Genomic DNA, 22,826 nt, shown 5'->3' with positions numbered 1-22,826 from the left:
GTTTTTACATTTTATTTATTTATTTTATTATATTGTAAGAAACTTCTTTATAAGAAGAAAAAGAAAAGCATCCTTTTTTTCTTTTCCTTTTTATTGTTATATTTTTTTGGTTAAATAAGAAAAAAGTGACATCATTGCTTTTGCGCATGCGACCGTGACATCATTTCCGCTAGCGGTGGCGGTCGGCTTTTTTATGATCCCATTCCATTCATTTCCAGGGATCGGCCGAGGACAGTGTTGACTCTTCATTTAAGGTCTCATTCACTGAAGGAACACACGGTATTTAAAATTCTTTATTGCTTCTTATCGATATATTATTGCGAGATATTTATGAAAAAAAAAAGAAGAAGAAAATTAAGCATTTTTTAGGTATTTTGCTAATTGATCTGTATTGAATTCTTCTTTTTTTGACGGATGTCAAAACGGTTTTGATTTTCTGGCATATGGTGTAGATTAACTATTACAGGCTAATTTATGGATAGATATGATGCGATTAGTTTCTGGATATGCATTATGTATTTAAAAATGAGGTGAAGATAATGTTATGTTCGATAAATCCCGTGATCATGGACCCCCGGCATCCTGGAGCAGGGGTTCCTAGACTGGGATCTTTAGCGGGCAAAGATCCCAGCCTAGGGACACCTGCTAGAATTTTCACGGGCATTTCTGTAGATAATTTATTATCTCGGACCCCCAGCCCTGTCAGCCCCGTCCTTGTGGGAGCAATGCCCATGATCGAGATCATGATGCTTGTTTCTCCTGATCCCTGATTCTGTTTCCGGGAATGAATAGGATTTATAGAACATCCTGGAATGAAAGTCAGCTGCTTAGATTGTTATCGATATAAGACAGTGATTTTCAAGGCCCCTTTCATTCTTTTTTTGCAAACCGAACACAACTCCGGTCTACCGCCATGGCCCCCCTACAAGAGGTAGGCTGACAGGACTCTAGCTGGAGGGCCCGAAATGAATTTAGCACTTTCTGTTTTTTGTTGTTGTTTTTTTGCACAGAAAAGGGTGACTCTAAATTCGTGGGACAAACTTTGAGGTATTATAGGACACTTGAACAAACATTTTAATCATAGAATATGCTGTGGAATCTCAATAGTAAAGGTAGTAGAGGGTGTTTTTAGAGTGTGCTCGACAACACTTCACTAAAAACAAATATATCTTTCCAACGGATTCGCTGCAACATGTGCTATCAACCATTCGAGGGTGCATACGCACCTTCGGATTGAATTAAAGTTAGTTTTTTTATTGGCACAAAAACCATCAAGGTTACGCTGTGTCAAACAATGATCAAGCGGTACAGTGACTTGTGGTAGATTTTGCGTTACCCAGGATGCACCATGAGAAGGCCTACTACATTACAAACCCCCGGCACGCTCGAATGATTGACAGCACTAATTGCAGCAAATCGGTCAGAAAAAAAATGATATTTGTTTTTGGTGAAGTGTTGTTGTGCCCTCTCTAAAACAGGCATCTTCAACCTGTTGCTCGCGAGCAACACGGCGCACCCAGTAGCACCCATAGTGCTCTATGATCGTGCGCGATTTCTTGATCGCGAGCATTTTATCAATGTCCCTATTAAATACCCTGTGCATAATGCATTCAAGGATTAAAATCATCCTGATTTTTCATGCATTCGTATGTCAGACTTGCCAAAAGGGTGCTCATGTGCTCATCTTTTGATGATGGGTACGGACAGCGGTCGGGACTAAAGAACTCTGCTCTGAAAATATCCTCTATCACCTTTGCTATTGCGATGGTTGACCGTGCATTCTACGACCAAAGATGCTTGTTTAGGGTAGTTTTACATCCTCTCTTAAGTTTGTCTTATGAATTTGGAATCGCTCTGCATAAATTCATAGAAAAGGGAGCCCGTCAAAAATTACCGTCTGGGTCATCCTAAGCTGATAGGGAGAGGGAAAACAATATTGTATGGTGACATGAGATTAAAATACTGTGAGATATTTCGAGATGAGTTCATAAAATGCGATATTAGGGTTGTGATCTCATATCCAGTGTGTAATAGCAATTAAGGCATTTTAGTGCCTTAAAATTGAGCAAAACACCCTTATTTATCCATAATTAAGGTTTTGTCACGGTTTTGACGGTACTTCTCAAGGTAGCCTCTCGGAAAAAGGCAGGGTAGACGAACGGGCCTGAAATTAATTTTATCTCTTTTTTTTTTTAAATACGTTTTAAATTTACTAGAAAATCTCTCAGGGAAAATCCTGGTCTTATAGGATTCAGTCTAAGACGAGCACTTTTACTCGCTATCTAATAGCGTCAGGTGCAATTTCATGCATACCCAATTTGTAAGCAATGTACTTTTTTTTTCAGCAGCCCTTGTTTTAGACCAAGGGTGCTCAACCTTTAGGAGAATGTGGATTGCTTTATTAGTTTAAAATCGTGTCGCGGGCCACTTAAGTGATTTGTAAATGTATCGCGGGCCACTTAAGTAGTCTGTAAATCTGCCGCTGGTCACTTTAATGATAGGGCAGTGTGCCATGAGCTACTTGAGTGATCTAGAACTCTGTCACGGGTCCATTGAGGGGATCTGCCACGGATCATTTGTATCATCGGTAAATGTGCCGCGAGTCTCTTAAGTGATCTGAACTGGAAATTAGTCGCGGGCCACTTGCAGCCACGTGGAACTGTACCACGGGTCAATTAATTGCTCTGGAACTGTACCAACGTACCACCGGTCACTCAATCATCTGTAAATATGCCGCGGGTCACTTGAGCGATGTGGAATTGCACCACGGGTCACTTAAGTGATCTGTAAATGTGAGAGTTGGTTGATTTTTACGAAATTAAGGTTTGAGGTTATGCTACGTCGGATGACTCCGAGGGCCAATTTTTTGCCCACGGGACGTAGGGGGAGGGGGGGGGAGGCCATGCTTTAATCTGTACTTGTATTTATCGATACTTGGTCCTGTCACATCATCTTGACATTTTCTGCCCCGTCTTACTCTTTTTGTTTCGATTTTCTCCTGCGGTTTCCTATCGGCTAGAAATTCCTCGGAATAATGGGGGGGGGGGGGTATTGTGATATGAACCAGGCAAATGCTTGAACATATTTTGGGTTGAAGTTTTATTACACATTGTTATCAGAATACGATTCCATTGAAATGCCTCGAGATCGAGCTAGGTGCCGAAAGGAATTTAATACTCTTCTCACTCGTAGCGGTGCCGTGAAGGACATTTCCCTTTATCGCCGCTGATAATTCAGAAATTTGGATGGGTGAAATAAAGAGAATGCTACAAAATTAAATTTTAGAATATAATAATTTAAAAAGAAGATAAGTTATTCACTACTATTCAGGGTTGGGTTTTTGTCTTCAAAAGGCAAAAAGTTGAAAAAAAAAACAAGTAAAAATTTATAAAAATGGCAAAAATGGGAGAAAAAACGGCATAAACGAAAAACAAATGTAAGCAATATTACATTATGGATGTCGTGCAATTATCAGTCATTAGAACTACCGTTTTGATGGATACAGTTTTCCACAACTTATTTCTTTTCATACCTCTATTAATATTATTGAAGTCGGTCAATAATATCAATATTATCAATTGTGGGGGCTTTTAGTGTTAGTGGTGTGTATTTCGAGCAAAACTGTTTAAGCATGGTATTTAACAAGCTCATTTCCCTCAACAACAATAATGAAAAAATGCTACATATGCCGAAAAAATAACGCCTCTTTTCATTCTCAGTTGTCCTCTTTAGTACGTAAACATATTCAAAGTTCAAAGTTTGTTGAACAGTTCCTATATGAAGTGGTGAATTTAAATTTTGATTGTTGGATTATCAACTTGCGCAATAGGGGAAAAAGATCCCTCATACTACTACAAAAAAACCAGAATTACAAGATTTATAATTGTGTTACTCTTTTACGTGCTTTCATCCTGGTTGTAATAGCTCTAGTACCGTGTGCATATGGCTAAATTTCCCATATTTTGCCATCTCTTTTTATAATCCTTGTAGATAGGATGTAAATAGGATATACATAATGTTAAAATAGCAGGCTATTGCAATGTTTTTTTTTAATTTAAGAGATGCCTAACGAAAAACGAAATTAATAAAAATCTTAACAAAGGTTGAAAATTAAAATACTGCGAGCTTAGTCAATGATGGTGATTTATTTACATATTACCTATCTAATACTTTGGCATGCAGCTTCGTGGCACTAACTTCACTGACCTTTATTGAAACCACTGAAATGAGAAGAGAATTTTGTATCTACAATTCATGTTGTTGGTTTTTATTAGGGAAAGACATATGCTTTATTGAGAACTTGTACAAGCAACTTGCTTGGAAAAAATTGTTTTTAATCATATTTATCTCTAACCCTTATGTCTCATTGAAAGGAAAACAGCCTATTCCAGGGATAAAAAAAATAGTTTTAAATATTTCATCTTTGCGAAGTGAGTTAATATTCTTAGAACTTGCTTCATGAAAGTAAAACTTCAAATTTTGAATTCTTTTAAACTATTTTTGCCGAGGCGGTTTTTTTCTATGGTTTTTACCGTGGTTTTTTCCACTATGGCATAAACTTATCAATCCTGCTATTATTTGATTATTGTGTCGTTATGTTTTACCAATATAACCTCGATGAAAATTGTCATTACAACGATTTTGATTGTTCAGTCATGATTTGTTATAAATTACCGTAAAAAATGGCAGCAAGGAATGGCTGAACTAATTTAATGTTTAACGGAATCGTCTTACGACGTTTCCGGTGGCGGTTTTCCTGATAGGGTTATTTTTCGATGCCAGAGCTGATTAGATCACGGCCTATGATTTAGATTCGGTTCTTCCGAAGGATTGCACAAAGATATCCAATTCAATTTTTCAATTCAAATTTATTTTAAAATTTGTGTGAATACATGTTATATGATATTATTGGCAACCAAGGAGACAGATGTCCCATACTGGTTGTTACAATGAATAGGTTTAAAAAATATAGTACAGTGATATTATTTTCAGATATATGATGGGAAAAAAATATAAAAAAGATAGCAGTTACAGATAAAAATAGTATAATTAACAAAAAATGAATATGTTAAAAATTGCAATATAAACAATAAAGAATATTCTCATGCAACGGCGGAGGTGCTATAAAAATTACATATGAATAATATCAACCAATCCATGCCCGAGCCCGAACAAGGATTCAAAGCTTCTGAATCTCTGGATCCCTTCTACTTCTGCTGAACCGAGCTCGACCCCAGTTCTAGCACCTTCGTTGAACTATTTGCTATCGTTATATCTCCTTTCAGAGGATGAGTGTATGTGTGTAGTGCTAGTCTGCCGTGTTAACTGCGGTAAACAGTCTGCCTGCGTATCTAGTTTTGTGTGGGAAGTTAGTATATTTTATCTATACTTCAAGTGTCATGTATCGTGGAAGGGTTTGTTGCTTTCTGCAGCGATATTTTTTAATTAAGAAATCGACTCGCATTCGCTTTTCGAAGTCGAAAAACCGCAGGAAACAAACGTCAGCCTACCACGACTGTGCAACCTGCGGGGATCGAAGAATTTCTCCCCCTTCAGCGTCTTTATTTCTGCTTCCTCTTGTCATTTTCAGCTCCAGGCTTCCTTGATTTCATGGAACAGACAAGTTAAATAAAGAGTTGTTCATAGAATGAAATGCTCGTCTTCCCATAGCTTCAGCTAAATCAATAGCCGTGACTTTTATAACGTCTAGGTCCCTTGCATAGGGGCCTCAAATAGATGGGGGCCAGAACGACAATGAGATCTGACAATATAGCTTTCTAGACTTTAAATATGTAAATTGGTAGGTAGATACTTCCAACTAGGTAGAGGGCTTCCACACATCACTTTGTCGGGGATGCTTTTAAAACGATAAAACGACTAAGGATTATTGTTCACGAGGAGTCTTCCACGACAGCTAATATATGAAAGATGTATATTTCTTCAAAAAAAACAAAAAACAAAAAAAAAAACAACGATCAAACCCGTCATGACCAGCATCATCACCAAGAATCATGGCGGGAACTGAGTCACGCTGACGGTAATGGAGGCCGCCCCGTAGACAATGAATCTGGCAGATGGCGCTTTTAAAAAGCACCATCTTTCTTTACAACTCTATAAAAGATAATGAGAAAAAAATCTCAGGGTCATTTTCCTTTTCTTGTTTCACAACTGGTATATTTGATGGTGCTTCTTCCTTTTCCACCTCATCGTTCGTACTGAACCTTGTAATTTTTTTTTCGCGTTTGTGTTATCAGACGCCGGCATTTGCAACCAGACAGAACTTGACATTCATTAGTCTAACCCACGCTTCATTCTGCGCATAAATAAGTGATTAAAAACAACATTTTTTCATTTATATAATTACAGATAACGTTGGTGCTATATAACCACCTGTGGTCATTCACGCCAATCGAACGAGAAAAATGTCTGAAGCTCTCGAAAAGCTGCGTCAGATCTGCCGCGAGAGAGGAGCCAATGGTATCATTGGACTGTCCAGGTAATTGAATTTATTGTATGGGAATGGAGATTGAAGACGACCAGAGGTCACGATAGTTAATTTTTATTTATGTATGCATTATATATAAATGGGGTGACCATATAACTCGTATTTTTTCCCGTAATTTAATTCATAAAAGTGTCCTGTTGTTTCTTGTTGTATTTTCAATGAAGCTTACTTGAATTCGTAATCTCAACTGAAATCATGGATGAAGATAATTTTCATTGCTCATAATTACGTTACGATGACTGGGGCTATAAATAAAAATACGTATTTGTCTTACACATTTGTAATGCGCAACGTTTATTTCCGTAAAATACATTTAAATCCACCGTGATTTGTAACAACCCCTAATTTTGTAATTTTTTTCCTGGTAAATGGCACGTTTTTCTACGCTTGGCGGCTCTTTTCTTGGTTAGAATTGGCGATTTTTCAATATTTGAGACGGAAAAAAATGGAATACAAATGTATGGAAGAAATGTGCATTTGTGCATGTTACTAAAAATTATCGTTATTATCGTCGACGTAAGTTTGATAAATTTATCACTTTTACCGGCGAATATGAATAATACCCACACAAGAGTCGTTGTTAAATTTGATAAATACTAAAGCATTATCACTTTTACGGCGATTATGCATAACTAAGTGATCTTTGGAAAATTTGATAAATACTTGAAATTTATCGCCTTTATCTGTGACTATGCATAATACATTGGTGTAATTAATGAATTTGATAAATATGAAAAAAATTCCAAATGAGTCAAGTACGTGTGACGAATATAGTCAGACCCGATACAATGATTACAAATTTTACGATTGTACCCCCGATATAACGATACAATACCTGTACGAATTATCATGCATAGTATCTCATATAGTACGATTTATCATGCTTATCAACGACGTGACGCTTGGGTATTATACGTAATACCGATCATGAAACAGGATTTTTTTAGTACTTATTAAATTTACTAACGACACTTGGGTACTGAGCATAATCACCGGTAAAAGTGATTAAATTTAAGGAAATTTGTGATTAAAATCAGATGAATTTTTACGTGGTGCATGTACGGTTAAGTAAGAGTAAATAGTTAAGTAGTATTTAGGACCACCATTTCCCGTATTTTTCTGAATGATATATGCTCATCTTAATTTCAGGGCATTCCGTTTAATGGATGACAACCGCGACAAAAAACTGGACCGGGAAGAGATGAAGTACGGCCTGCAGGAATACGGCGCTGACATGTCACCTGCAGAAGTGGACACGCTCTTCAAAGAACTCGACAGGGACGGCAGCGGTACTGTCAGCTTCAACGAGTTTCTTCGAGCTGTTCGTGTAAGTCTTGACTCGATGTTTACAGTAAGGCTCCAAGAGGCTGGGGGGGGGGGGGGAGAATGCAGGGCCGTCTTAAGAGCATCATGGGCCTCCGGGCCAAGTGGTTTTACTGAGGCCCTACCTGGTAAATTCTAGGAAATTTTTGCCAGATCTCATTTTTGTGAGGCCCCTGGGCCGTGGCCGGGTGGACAGCACTGGGAGAATGCTCTCTTCGCAATGAGAGTTGCCATTGTAATTTTAGAAAGTAAGTATGAATATTGGTATGCACCAGTAGCTTACCAGCTGGGTAAAGGCTACAGAACATCATTGTTCCTGGGGAAAAAATGTTTTCTCAGGAATGGGCCGCTTAGCAAAATAGCCCAACAGGTAGAGCAGCATAAGGGAGTGGTATAAGAATGTTTAAATATTATGTTTCTTGATCATCTAGGAAAGGGAGTTATCTACGTTTAAATTTTGGAAATATTTCGTTTTCAAAGAAAATTAGTTGAAATGTCATCTTTTGATTAAAACTGGAGCTGGTTAAGTATGAAAAATTGGGAATTTCTATGTCACCGGTTGATTCCAGAAGGTTTCACCTAGCCAAGGAAGGCACCCTTACTAATCTCTCGTGAGTAATACAAGAAACACGATCATTCTAAAGTAAAACTTCTGATAACGGACACTCCTGTTAGCGGACACCTCCACTAACAGACACTTTTTTAAATTACGCTGACGGGACTCGATTTATTTTACTATCCATTAACGGATACCTCTCGTTAGCGGATGAAATGTTCGGTCCCCATGAGGTTACCGAGAGGTTCTATTGTAAAATACGGCTTTGAAAGCGTACCTGAAAAATGTGAAGTTTTGAAAAAAATTTCTTAACACAAATAGGAAAACTGCATTGTTAGGTTCCCTTTTGAATGAAAAATGCCAAACTAAGTGAGAAAGGTGGATATATGTTCCCTTTTGGTAGAAAAACCACTAACTTTACATATCTACTAAAAAATATTCCAGTTTGAAAAAATTCTGTCCCGTAATATGACACAGCTCATCCCAGAGATTCAAAAACCATTGAAAAGTGAATTTAAAAAAAAATGGAAAAATTCCATTTTGAAAATAAGCTCCTTGACTGATACCGGGACTCGGTAAAAATTCGGATCAGCGGTGTGTTAGTATTTTAAATATTTAGAGACAATGTGTATCCCGACGCGCGTGCGTGCGTATGTGTGTATTAGGCAAGAGTTACAGATCTGATTCCGTTAAAATCTATCGAGAATCGATGGAGCTTGGTGCCTATATTTCTTCTTCACAATGACAGTAGATATATTCAGTGGAAAAATAAAACAAACCGTACGGGCAGGGCCGTCTTATCAAGTACACATCCGATCTTTTTCTTGGTGAATTAGGGGGGGGGGGACGTAATTGAATTTAACTGTGATTAACATCAATAGAAATCAAGCCCCAGCCTCGAGGCAAGCTTGTATGAGTTTTCAGTAACTGGGGCGGGGGTGGGGGATGTACCTGCTCCTATATCTTGATCCTTATCTCGCAATTGTTTTTGAGCTGCTCGGATTAGCCGGGTCCTTGTGCATTATACAACTATTCATAAGCAGGGCAGCAACTGCAACTAGAAATAAATTCATTCAAAACAAAAATGAATTCTAAAAATCAATTCTCCTCAGCACTCGCTCACTACTTAAGCATGTAATAGAGGGTTCTGAAACTTCTGGGGGGGGAGGGGGGTTTAGCGGGCTATAAAAGGGGGCAGCAAGTTTGGAGAAGCGGCAGATTTGAAGAATGAGTGGTCCCAAAGAGTTAGTAGAATGGGAGATTTATAACCCACAGGTGTTGAAACCATTAATCCACCTCTCTTAGAGAGCGAGGGACTAGGCCAGTGAGTGATCAAACGATAAATAATAAGATAATTTTTTTTCCCCGTTCAAGGACCCTCCGAAATCTTTTGAAGTATCCCTGGTTAGGGGCCGTTCAAGTATTACGTAAGAAAATTTTTAGCCATTTTTGACCCCTTCCCCCACTCTCCTTGTCAGCAAAAGTCAGCAAAACGCTGACCCCCTCCCCCCTTTTGTCAGAAAAATTTCGTCATCATCTCTGCCCCCTTGAATCCTAACTCATATTTTCATAAAGGGTGGTCGATGACATAAGCATTATCCAAATCCCCCCCCCCCCCCATCGATGATGACGTAATACTTGAATGACCCCTTATAATAGTCCTTGACATATGCCAATCATATAATACGTACTGTGCATTCAAAGCAACCACCATAATTTTATTTTGAATATTTTTTACAGCCGCCACTGTCGGAGGATCGCTTGGATTTGATCAGCCAAGCATTCGCGAAGATGGATAAGACCGGAGATGGCGTAATCACCCTGGAAGACATCAAAGGCGTATACGATGCTTCTCAGCACCCGGAGGTCATCGAAGGCAAAAAGACGGAGGACCAAGTCTTCCTGGAGTTCATGTCCAGCTTCGAAGGACCTAACAATCCTGATGGAAAGGTATTGTTCCATTTCATTTGCGCTATGGCCCTTTCTTGCGTTCTAACTGGTTGATTTAGGCTAGGAATGCACCAATTAAATCCAATGGCCATTGTTGGGATCGAACTATGACCTATTAGAGTAGAGATCTTCAACGCACATGGCTCTCAGGCCACATGTGGGCCTCTGATATTTTGTGGGCCGTGGTCGACTCACCTTTTTAAGAAAACGGCTAAAACACTGAAAGACGATAAAATATAAAAATTAATTTGATTAAGCCCGCAGGCTACTGAGAGTTATACTGCGATATTAAGGATTGTGAGATGCTTTCTAGATTCATAAGTAACGCTGTGCATTTGATATGTTACACGGTAATTGTGATAACCCCGGTTAGGTTATTATGGATAATCTCGTTTAGGTTATTATGGATAATCTCGTTTAGGTTATTATGGATAATCTCGTTTAGGTTATTATGGATAATCTCGTTGAGCATTTTGGCAAGTTTGATAAATTATCGTAAGTTTATCACTAGGGCTAGGTTTTTTATGCCCTAAATATTTCAAAAAATGATCTATAAAAAATGCATTTATGCCCTTAAAAACTGTAAATATTCCCTATAAAACGAAAAATATGTCCAAAGATTTTTTTCATTTCTGAGCTAAAATTTCCCACAAAAATTTCCCTTTTGAGTTAGTTTTTTACTCCACAAATTGAGAGTTAATGCGCAGCTATTTATAGGTAAAGGAATCTAGTCATGTACTGTATTTAGCTTAAGCATTGCACAATATTTAAAACACGCACACACCTTTAATAATTGTTTTTATTTAATAAAAACTTGTCGTTAAAGGGCTAACATTTTTATGCTCTAAAAATTCAATGTCATTGCTGATTGGTTTAAAACCTGAATTTCAGGATTTTTTACCAATCAGCAATGACGTTTCATTATTAGTGCATAACAATCTAATTAAGCCTTTGGAGCTCTCGTCAGAGGCGGGAACCGAAAAACCCTGTCTGAAACGAAATTGGAATAGCAGGGAAAAATTTACTTTTTACCAAAAATTATGAAATATGCAAAATGCATTATGCCTTAAAATTTTGAAAATATGCTCTATCACGCATAAATAGCGAAATATGCAATAAATAAATAAATATGCTAAGACAAAAAAACCGAGCCCGACTTATCACTTTTACCAGCGCTTGTGCATAGCACCCAAGCATCGTTGATATAAACATGATAAATCGTATTATATGATATTCCATACATCAAACATGCTCAACCCATGGCTCGCGGGCCAAATGTGGCCCTTGGTGTCCAAATGTGGTCTTTGGATGTGGCCCGTGACCTAAAAACCTAATTTTGTAAAAATGAACTAAGCGGTACATTGACAGATCACTTGAGTGATGCGCGGTGTAGTTCTAGAGCACTCACCTCTCAAAAGCGGTACATTTTCAGATAATTTAAGTGACCCGTGACACATTCTTAGATCACTCAAGTGACCTGCGGAATATTTACAGATCACTTGAGTGATCCGCAGCGCAGTTCCAAATAACATAAGCATCTCGCGACACTGTTTTGGATTACTTAAAGTAGCCCGTGACACATTTCCAGATCACTTAAGTGACCTGAGGCACATTTACTGATCGCCTAAGTGACCCTTGGCACAGTTTCAGATTACTCAGGTGGCCCGGAGCACATTTTCAGATCACTTAAGTGGTGTAGTTCCAGATCACTCCAGTAACCCCCGGCGAAGATTCACATCACTGGAGTCATTGTGGAACATTTCCAGATACATTACGTGACCTACGGCACATTTACAGATGATTTGAGTCACTCGTAGCACATTTCCGGACCTCTTAATTGGCTGGAACCGTGGCCCGCTGCCCAGTTTTAGATTGCTCGTAGTTCCGGATCACTTAAATGACCCGTGGCACAATTCCAGATCAATTAGTTGGTCTGCGGCTTTTCGTTTTAGATCACCCAAGTGCCCCACGGCGCATTTACAAATCATATAAATAACCTCAGCGCTGTTCCAGATTACATTATTAAGTACCATGCGGCACGTTTTCAAATCAATAACAATGTGGCCAGTACTCTCCTAAAGGTTGAGCACCCTTGCTATATATGATAATTCACATATATGTTGTATCATTATATCGGATTACGATCGTAAAATTTGTTATCATTATATCGGGGTCCGACTATCATTATATCGAATCATGCATACTCTATACTCATTTGGAATTTTTTTTCATATTTATCAAATTCACCAATTACACTTAGGTATTATGCATAATCACAGATAAAGGTGATAAATTTCAAGTATTTATGAAATTTAACAACGAGAGAGAGAGAGAGAGATGCTTTTTTGGGTCACGCCCGTTGCCAAAAATTTTATTCGGAGGGGGACCGCTTGCATTTGGGGAGGGGGGGGGGAAGGCAACGTGGTCGAACAATAGATTTTGGCCGTATTTACCCCTTTTTTCAGTCATTTTCCTCACATTTCGGGAAGAGGACCAGACCCCCCCCCCCCCCCCCATCCCAAGTCCTCCCATCTCTAGGGCCTTTCTTTGGGTATTATACATATTCGAAGGTGTTTTTAACAACTGGCTGTTGCTAAGATATATTTTGGAAAGAGAAAAAATTCAACTGCCCTGCGGGGAATCGAACCCACGTGCTTTCACTCAGAGAAGTTCAATTTTCTGTCTTTCCAAAATATATCTTCGCAACAGCCAGTTGTTGAAAAAACCTTCGTATGGTAGCGGAGAGTGACGCCATCCTTATATATATTCGCCGGTAAAAGTGTGATAACTCACCAAGACGATCGGTAAGTATGTATAATAACCGATTTATCACATTTACCAGAACATATATATATTGCCAGTATATCTGAAAAAGTTTGAGGGGACATCAGTTTTTTGGGGTTTTTTTTTGGGTCCTTGATTTCATATATTTCAGGACGGAAAAGTCGACATCCAAAAAAGGCATTCTTTACGTATAGGAATGCTAAACAACACTTTAATGAAAAAAAATCAGAATAAATTTGAAAGAAATTATTTCAAAATTAATAAAGTATATAATTCCAGAATTATTGAAATTATTTCGTAATTGATAAAAATGTCTAAATAATAGAAATGTAATTTTATAATTACTGAAAGAAATATGTAATTTTTGAAAAACAAATAATTTCGGAATTAATGAAAAAATAATAATTTCGAAATTAATGAAAAAATAATAATTTCGAAATTAATGAAAAAATAATAATTTCGAAATTAGTGATAGAAACTATCTCTTAAATTATTAAAAAATAATTACAGAATTATTCACAGAAGTAATTTCAGGTTTATTGAGAAACAAATGATTTTTCATGTCAAGGACCAACCAAGGAGAGGGGTGCAGAATTTATCCTCAACTGCTCTTCCAATATCATAGGGAGGCGCCAAAATACATGAATGACCTGGCTGACAGAGTCTAGTTGTGTCACTGAACCGCTGTGCGGTCGTGTGGGTATCATGTCAGACTCTCATCGTATAAAAATTTATGTTTTTTATATTTTGCTCAACAGTATTTTCACTCTCAAAACTGGTACGTGGTAATGTTTGAATGCCTTTTGAGCATTTTTTAAATTAAAATGATACCTCTCTACGAAGGACGATTGATGAGATAAAGAGCGCATTAGCACTTACAGGACACCCTGTATACAGGGTGCATAGCTAACAGGGCGTATGGTAGTTTACTAGCATACTGTTGATCCTAGAGGCATACTTGCAATTACAAAAAGTATCCAAATAACGTGTAATACTCAGATAGGTCATCCATGTTGCAAGGAGTCGTATACTTATTACAATAAAAATGTTAACTTTTTTATGCGGATACCATGTGCTCAAGAATCCAATTACCAAGTGGTTTCCCTGTCTCTCCTGATGACAACAAAAAATTCCACGTTTTTAAAATATTATAAATAAATACAAATAGCAATATTCATTGAGATATTCGAATTCGAAAAACAGAATAAAGTTAGGAAAAAGCGGTGTTAAAAATGCAGATAAAACGATTTACCCGTATTTGAATGTACGAAACAACATTTACATTTTTAGAATATCGAAAATACAAAAAATGGCTGTCTCAAACACTTAGGAAAAAAAAACTTCCGGTTATATGCAGATTTCAAAGATGACGTCTATATGACGTATCAATGACGTGATCTTATAAAAGTGGAAAGCTATCGGAATGATTTCCGTTTAAATAAAAATTGCTGAAGAGTCATGGCATATTGTGTACGATGAAATCATTCGAGTACTAATACGACAGCAAAAAGAAACACTGTAAAAGGCATTGCAATTGCTTTAAGCAGCTCGAAATGTAGTGTTTATTGTGTATTGACTCAACGTGAGTTTAAAAGCCGAAATCTCATTGCGGAAAGCAGCGCGGCACAAGTTTATGCGAAGGGAAACCGTTGAGAGAGATTTGCTTCAACGCAAAAAAAAAAATGACCACGCGTGAAATTGTATAAAAGATCATGGATACAGTTTACGACCGATCGAAGAAGCTTGATATTTGATTCGTAAAAGAATGGGCAGTAAAGTAAATCGCCTCTAACAAGGAAGCACAGAAGGGAGGTGGTGACGAAAGACTGAAACGGGCACGAAATCATGCGTTACGGACACAAATATGATATTTAGTGGTGCAAAAAAAATGGAACTTATATGTCACAGACGGATAGTCTTCCTACTGGCTCGAAGTAGGAAAAAACCAAGAACTTTTTTCACCAGACCGCAAGGCTGATAATGACATGGGCAGCTTTTCATGTTCAGGCTTCCTTAACTTTTGAAACTGGTCGTCAAAACTCTGATACCAAGGAGACCCTCAAGGACAACTTGCTATCGATTAGAGAAAATTTAGGTAGACCAAACTGGACAATTCAACATTATAACGTGTCTATTCAAAGATCAGCTGTCAAAAAAGAAATTTTTTAATCATGAAAATGTATCGATTTTATACTGGCCATCGACGAGCCCTGACTTGAATCCCATTAGAAATGTATGGGGTATACTTACCATAAATGTGTATGCAAGTGAAATACAGTATTCGACTGTTGATGACTGATGAAGAACTCTATCAAGGAAGCTTGGTGAAGTTTTCAGGTTGAAACCGTGCAGAATTTAATGAGACCCACGGTGGATTATATAAATATTATATAAATTAAATTATTAATTATTTTTAGAGCTACTAAAAGCCTGTAAATTTGAATTTCCTCAACGTTTGAAACGACCATTTTTTTTTGTATTTTCGATATTATAAATATTATAAATATTCTTTCGTAGACATTTTTTTTCTGTAAATGTAGAAATGCTTCAGGTATTACCCATTAAAATATGCTAATTTAACTCACCGTATTTTTATTGTTATTTTAAGAAAAGCGCATTATACATCTAAACTTTGGAAATGAACTGTATAAAGGCCCGTTTATACGCGTGAAGTATTAATTGTATCACCAATAATTTTACAATAGTTGTGTCGCTGCTTCGAAGTGCCAATTTTCAGAGGAATTGGAGTTGGTCCACGTGGAGAGATCCCACCAGGTTTTTGCCTGCCATTCAAAATGAACCCGTAACCTAGTAGAATCGACGGTTTAAATGAAATTCACGTGCTGTCTTACGGCATCCTACCATGCCCGACAGCTATTCGGGTTCATAGATAACGTTACGCACCATTAGGTAACTTCCAGCCTCGGATGACTGACTAGCTTTATAATTGTCTGGTCGGTGCCCTTGGGTACGAATTTGTGTGCACGTGTGTTTTTTTTAAATATGTATATATGAGGGGTATAAATTCATTCCATTAATTCCAAATTTTTTTTCATCAATTTCGAAATTATCTCTTTCGTTAATTTTTCCTTCGATAATTCCTCTAAAATTATTTCTTTCAAAAAATACTAAATTTTTTTATTGATTAATTCAAAAATTATAAATTTCAAATTTTCTTTAATTCTAAAATAATCTCTTTCATTAATCGTGTTATTATTTCTATGATAATTTTTTTAATATGAATCTCCATTAATTCTAAACAAGTTTATTTCATTACTTCTAAAATAATAAATTTCATTAATTCCGTATATTTTCATTTTTTATATTTACTTTAATGATTATAAAACCATTTCCTTCATTAATTATAAAATACAAATACAAATACAAATACAACGCCACAACAGGCAAAATGCCCAACGAGGTGGCTGATAAAAAGATGCCCATAAAAATATGGTTGTCATGTGTTTCAAAAATACAGCAACCCAATTAAAAATGCAATTAACACAAATTACAAATAATTTCCTTCATTAATTATAAAATTATTGCCTTCATTAATTATAAAATTATTGCCTTCATTAATTGTAAAACCATTTCCTTCATTAATTGTGATTCATTTCCATCATTTGTTATAAAATTATTCGTTAATTATAAAACTACTAGCCATAATACCCGGCGCTGCCCGGGTTTTCTTCAATGAGGCTTTTTTGGATCACGTGATATCTCCCTCTCTTTTTCTTGAGGGACATACAAACCGTGTCCAAGTTAACCAATATGGCGACTCATGAAATAAACAAATCTAGATTTACACAGAAACGTAGAAATGAATATATATATATATTCTTTTTTTAAGGGGCGCTAGGTATTTCGATCCCCCCCCCCCCCCCTGAAGTTATCCATCTGTCTGTTCCAGCTTCTAAAAATCCTTGGTTAAAGCTGTGGAATTTTTTCGATGCACTTTTCACGGGCTCATAACTAATTTTAAAATATCCTAACCCACATGCATTTATGCAAATAAATATCAAAAGAGACAATATGGAGACATTAATTTTCATACTTGAGAAGATATAAATGAAATCAATGATATTGCTCGAATATCCAACTCAAAAGTATAGGTTTGGCTAATTACTTCATATTTAATCTCCTGGGCTTCGTATATCTCTAAGCGAACTGAATATTTCAAAAATCGAGAATACAATACAATTTTTGAAATTATTGATTTGTGACGGAAAACCCACCAAATTTCCGCATCTCTACAGTAAAATCGACAATTTTAGCACTGATTTCTATGAGGATCACCCTTTTCCTGACTCTCAAAGCGATGCTGATGATGATTATGACGTCTATTCAAAAAGCCTCATTACTGAGAGTATATTGAAAATGTGGCAAACCATTATAAAGGCATAAACTATCATACATATACTAACAGGATTAAAGAAGTGACAAACCGTTGTAAAGGCATATACACGTCTGAAACGCATTGCTAGGGAACCACGGTAACCAAAGTAAACGTTCGAAAAAGTGATTGTTGAGGCCCAAAAACCATTGTTGCCGGACAGTTTTTTGCCCATTTGGGTCATTTGCCCTGGTCTGACGAAATTTTAAAGTAGCCTATCGTTCAAGTCGGGTCCCATTTGGTATACATGCAAAATTTGGCGACGATCGATCTAAAATTGTAGATTTGTATAGAGAACATACACACACACACACAGAAAATCAATTTTATATATATAGAAGATTGTTTCAAATTTCTGAAATTTTATGAATTATTTCCTTAACTCTACAATTATTCCTTCGTTAATTTCAAAATCATTTCTTTAATTAATTCTGAAATTATCTGAATTTTTCTCTTTCTTAATTTATTCCTTTCATTTATTGTTTATTTTAATAATTCTAAAGTTATTCCTCCATTAATTCTAAATTTTTTTACTTCTTCGACTCTAAAACTGTAAATTTCACTGATGTCTAGTTTTCATTTATTCAGAAATCGTCTCTTTCACATTAATTGTTTATTTCATTAATTCTAAAAATTTTTATTTCATTGATTGTAAAATTACAAATTTCACCGATTTAAAATTTTCCCCAATTCAGAAAATATATTATCTCTTTCATTTATCGTTTATTTCAATAAGTATGAACTTATTTCTTCATAAATTCTCTGGATCTTCATTAATTCTAAAAATTGTTATTCCATTAGTTCTAAAATTTGTTATTTCATTATTTCTAAAAGTTGTTATTTCAATAGTTTTAAAAATTGTTAAAAATTGTTATTTCTCTCTCATTAGTTCTAAAAATTATTTCTCGCTCATTAGTTCTAAAAATTATTTCACTATCTGTAGAAATTATAAATTTTCGTATTTTTATATATAAATACTGAAATTATTTTTCTCACTATATTTTTGAAATTATCTCTTTCAATAGACTTCATTTTAGAAGAAGTGTCGGCCATAAAACGATCATTACAACAATAATTTCATGTATTTTCAGGTAACGAAGCAAGAATTCATCGATTATTACACTGGCGTCAGTTCCAACATCGATACCGACGAGTATTTCGTGACGATGATGAAAAGCGCCTGGAAGCTTTGAGAGAAAAATAATAATTAATTTCTTACAGAACTATATTGTTATTTTCTCCCATGATATAAAAAATGAAAATTCTTGCGCATTTGAGATTGTAATTTGCGGTATTAATTATCTGATATATACGAGCTTGGAATAGGCTTCTTACTACACGCGATCAAGAGTATTTTTCGCCAAAGTGAATTCAATTTTAGACATTTTACATCGTTGCATTCGTGGAAATAAATCTTTGACAACTTTATGCCATTTTTTGTGCGTCAATTTGAGCTAAGTTTAGGGCTTTGAATACAGTCGAATCCCGTTTTAACGAACTCCAAGAGACCAGAGAAATCACTTCGTTATAATGAAATTTCGTTATAAAGGAACTCCAAGTTTTCTAGTATTGTTCCTACATAAAATTATCTGGGGGATTAGAGAAGTGTTCGTTAAAACGAGATTTTCGCTATAACGGTATTCGTTAAACGGGATTCGACTGTATATTTCACATTATTCGCAGCACACATGCTCAACCCATGGTCCGCGGGCCAAATGTGACCCTCGGATTCATCTGATGTATCCCGCGACGGTAATTTTGTGAAAAATGAACCAAGCGGCACTCAAGTGGTCCGCAGTACGGTTGCAGATCACTCAAGTGATTTAAGGCTCATTTACAGATAACCCATGCGACTTGAGGCATATTTGCAGATCATTCAAGTGACCCGCAACACATTCACAGACCACTGAAGTGGCCCGCGGCATATTTACAGATCACTGATGTGACCTGGGCACAGATCACTTACGTCATATTTTCACTTCAATTGAATGGTCCGCGGCAAATTTTCAATTCAATTTCGTGATCTACGGCACATTTCCAGATCCTTTTGGTGACCTGGTGTGCTGTTCCAGATTGCTTAAGTGACCCCCGTGCCACATTTGAAGATCACTTGAGTGGTCCGCGGCACATTAACGATCACAAAAGTAACCCGTGCCACATTCCTTGTTAACTTAAATGATCCGCGGCCCATTTAAAGATCTTTTGGGTTGCCTGTTGCTCATCCACAGATCAGTTAAGGACCTGGGCTGCAGTCTTACATTACTTAAATGGCCGCTGCACATTTTCACTTCAATTAAGTTGTCCGTAGAAAATTTTTATTTCAATTAAGTGGTCCGCGGCATATTCACGGATCAGTTAATTACCCGCGGTGCAGTCACAGATCACTTAAGTGACCCATGTGAAAACCATTCAAGGACCACCAAGGAGCACATGTGAAAATCACTCAAGTGACCTGGATCACATTCACAGATCACTTAATTGACCTGCAGAGCAGTTTCCTATCACTTAAAATAGCCTGCGGCACATTTTTACTTCAATCAAGTGATCCGCGTCACATTTTCACTTTAACCGAGTGGTCCGCGTCATATTTTCCCTTCAAGTGGTCAGCGGCACATTTTCATTTAAATAAAATGGTCCACGGCCCATTTTCATTTTCTCACCTGGCTCAGCAGAAAAATCACTTTGCCTAAGAAGAGGACTTAACGTTTAGGAGGTTTAGTATGGTTTAGTAGTAATGTATAGGCCTATTACGCGTGGCCTTTGCCGGGAGAGCAAATTGATCGTCCCGTATTTTGCGATACAGACAAATTTTCACATATTATTCGGCTCTTGGAGGGGGGGGGGGCGGTCGTTCTCGTGGCACCCCGCCCCCTCGTTACGCACCTGTGTCAAGGCAGGCATCTTCAGCTTCAATTAGAGTGGAGGCAGGTATCTTCAGCTGCCAATGAAGCCGGGGCAGGCATCAGCTATGAATTAAGCCGAGGTAGATATCTGCAAATGGATCGAAGGCAAGAGGATCCGGGGCGATTTGTCGGAAAAGTTACTTATTGTGAAGGTGCATCATATCATCCCAAATTTTACGGGACAGACAGAACTCGGTTCAAAGCTATTCTAACTGAATACTTTATTTATCGTGAAAATTCAATCTTTTTGAGATTCAGATCTTCCTGATCACCTGGCTTTTCCCTTTTTCTGAGAAGACTTTTTCTTCTTCTTCTTCTTCCTATCCAAGAATTTGTCCAGGGGAAGAGGAGGAGGAGTCCTGACTTTTTCTGGAACCGTCCTGTCGGCCTTGTAAAGCTCGATCCTCTTGTTCAGCTCTTCGTCGAGGGTTAAGTACTTTGCCGTTGGACGGAGTATCACGGTGTTGGGAATGCTTCCAAGAGGACCTTTTATCGCGGACAACAAATGCGGCATGCCGGGCGCTGGTGGCTTGTACCGTGCGGCATCCTGCAGCAGCTCCAAGGTAGACAGCGACTTATCGAGCCGCACGAAACAGGCTTGAGACCGAGTGATGACGCGGTTACTCATCAGCCCGGAGTTTCCGTACTTGTACGACTCGAAGGCACTCCACCGTTCCAGAAAATTCGGATGAAATGTACGATGCTTATCCATTTGTTTCAAACTCCTGAGCTTCCCCTGATTTCCTGGCTGAAAATAGCTAAAAAGGACTCGAATTTCGCTATTGCTAAAAGCCTACCTAAAAACAACCAGCTGAAACTATCTCACTGTGCTCACTAAGTATGAAAGCTATATTCGCCCTCACTGTTATATTTATTTTTTGCCCATTCTTGTCCTCCTTGTTGAATTATTTGTTATCTCGAACACTTCGAGCGCTCAGTGAAAATCTACGTAATAGGCCAAGATTCATCAGGTTTCATGAACCTAGGTTGAAATTCAAAAACAATCATTCGCGTACCTCGTTCCAAGATTTTTAGACAACCCGCGGAAAATGAATAGTGAAAATTTTGCAGAAGAAATGCTTCACATGTGCGTATAGGCTTCATTAAAAAAAGTAATTGCACAAGTAAAAGTGTATAATAATCATAAACATTTGATTGCGTATACACACATAACTATTACGTAATTTTTTTCCCCCTTAAAATAATTAAATTGCAGTGATATTTTTCTTTGCTGCTATTTTGAAACAGTGATGATTGTACGGGGGTTCATAAGCTAACAGTACGCCCGGAGATTATCCGGGCCGGATAATCTAGGATAAACGGATAACCGTTTATCCTAGACGCATACTTCCAACTAAAAGAAATATCCAAATAACGTGTGGACCTCAGATACGTCATACATATTGGAAGGGGTTGTATAGTTATTGAAATAAAAAAAAAAAGACATTTCATACGGATACCCTATGACCAGAAACCCAATTAGAAAGTTGTCCTGTCTCCCACGAGGCGAACGAAAAAATTCAACAAAAGTTTAAATGCAGGTAAAACACATTTAACCTGGTTTATTTCCCAACTTTTCTTCGTTTCTTGAATTGAAATATCTCAGCGAATATTGCATTTAGATGCGTGGATTTTTTTTTTTTTGGTCTCAGAAAAAACGGGACAACAACTTTCTAATTGGGTTTTTGAGCACGATGTCGGAAAAAAGGTTTTATTATTATTATTATTTTAATATAAACTATACAACCCCTTGCAATATGAATGACTTATCTGAGGTCTACATGTTAGTTGGGTACTTTTTCAAACTGGAAGTATGCCTCTACGATCAACGGTTCACCAGTAATTTGCGGTGCAAGCTGTTAGCTATGCACCCTGCGCACTACTACTACTAACCCACACATACACCTCGTTTGCATTTCTGCAGAATTTCCAACTAATTAGTACATGTTGGAGAATTAGTACATGTCTTGTTACAGTGCAATGACTGTCATGTGTAGTGCTGCCATCTTCCATCAATTTATCTAGCTATGAGTGAACTGCAATAATTGAATGATTGTACCGTTGTAGGCCTGTTACCCTCTCTGGCAAGACTTATTAAAGGGAATATCGTCTCGCATTCGTGACTCGAAGGTTGAGAACCACAGAAAACAAACTTTAGCCGACCATCCCGCATAGTGAATTTTGACAAAAATTGGAGTCAGTCCCAATGACACAAATTTGTCTAGAATTCATTACTCAGCACTTACAGAAATAAGCCGAAATTCTATAGAGAGCGAAGATAAAATTATGTTTCGGAATTATCGAGAACTTATCTTATTGTCTATACTGGGTTTTAAATCAGCAAATCTGCGAGGCTTCAGGCATGAAGAAAGACTCGATTCGTTGAATATGTTTTCTTTGAAACAACGTAGT

At 37.2% G+C, this 22,826-nt stretch overlaps 1 protein-coding gene across 1 annotated transcript; it reads left to right on the top strand.

Annotated features, from left to right (window-relative positions):
- Positions 1-154: 154 nt before the first annotated feature.
- On the top strand, positions 155-18,939 carry LOC149078473 (calcyphosin-like protein). Its single transcript, XM_089240587.1, has 5 exons — positions 155-279; positions 6,367-6,496; positions 7,655-7,832; positions 10,125-10,334; positions 18,603-18,939. The coding sequence occupies exons 2-5, from the start codon at positions 6,423-6,425 to the stop codon at positions 18,702-18,704; spliced, it is 564 nt and encodes a 187-aa protein (XP_089096713.1). The 5' UTR covers positions 155-279; positions 6,367-6,422; the 3' UTR covers positions 18,705-18,939.
- The last annotated feature ends 3,887 nt before the right edge of the window (positions 18,940-22,826 follow it).

This window comes from Pholcus phalangioides, unplaced genomic scaffold (genome assembly GCF_987345545.1).
Source record: "Pholcus phalangioides strain wild (caught in Gottingen) unplaced genomic scaffold, Ppha-v1.0 ptg000013l_1, whole genome shotgun sequence".
Lineage (NCBI taxonomy): Eukaryota > Metazoa > Arthropoda > Arachnida > Araneae > Pholcidae > Pholcus > Pholcus phalangioides.
Note: the sequence above shows the minus strand (reverse complement) of the source record. Positions and strands in the feature narration are given on the sequence as shown.

What these genes read in the sequence shown, in the direction of transcription:
- LOC149078473 (XM_089240587.1), top strand. Translation starts at nt 6,423, where the DNA reads ATGTCTGAAGCTCTCGAAAAGCTGCGTCAGATCTGCCGCGAGAGAGGA. An exon ending in GGTATCATTGGACTGTCCAG is followed by an intron (nt 6,497 to 7,654) that starts GTAATTGAATTT and finishes TCTTAATTTCAG; the next exon opens with GGCATTCCGTTTAATGGATG. An exon ending in CTAACAATCCTGATGGAAAG is followed by an intron (nt 10,335 to 18,602) that starts GTATTGTTCCAT and finishes ATGTATTTTCAG; the next exon opens with GTAACGAAGCAAGAATTCAT.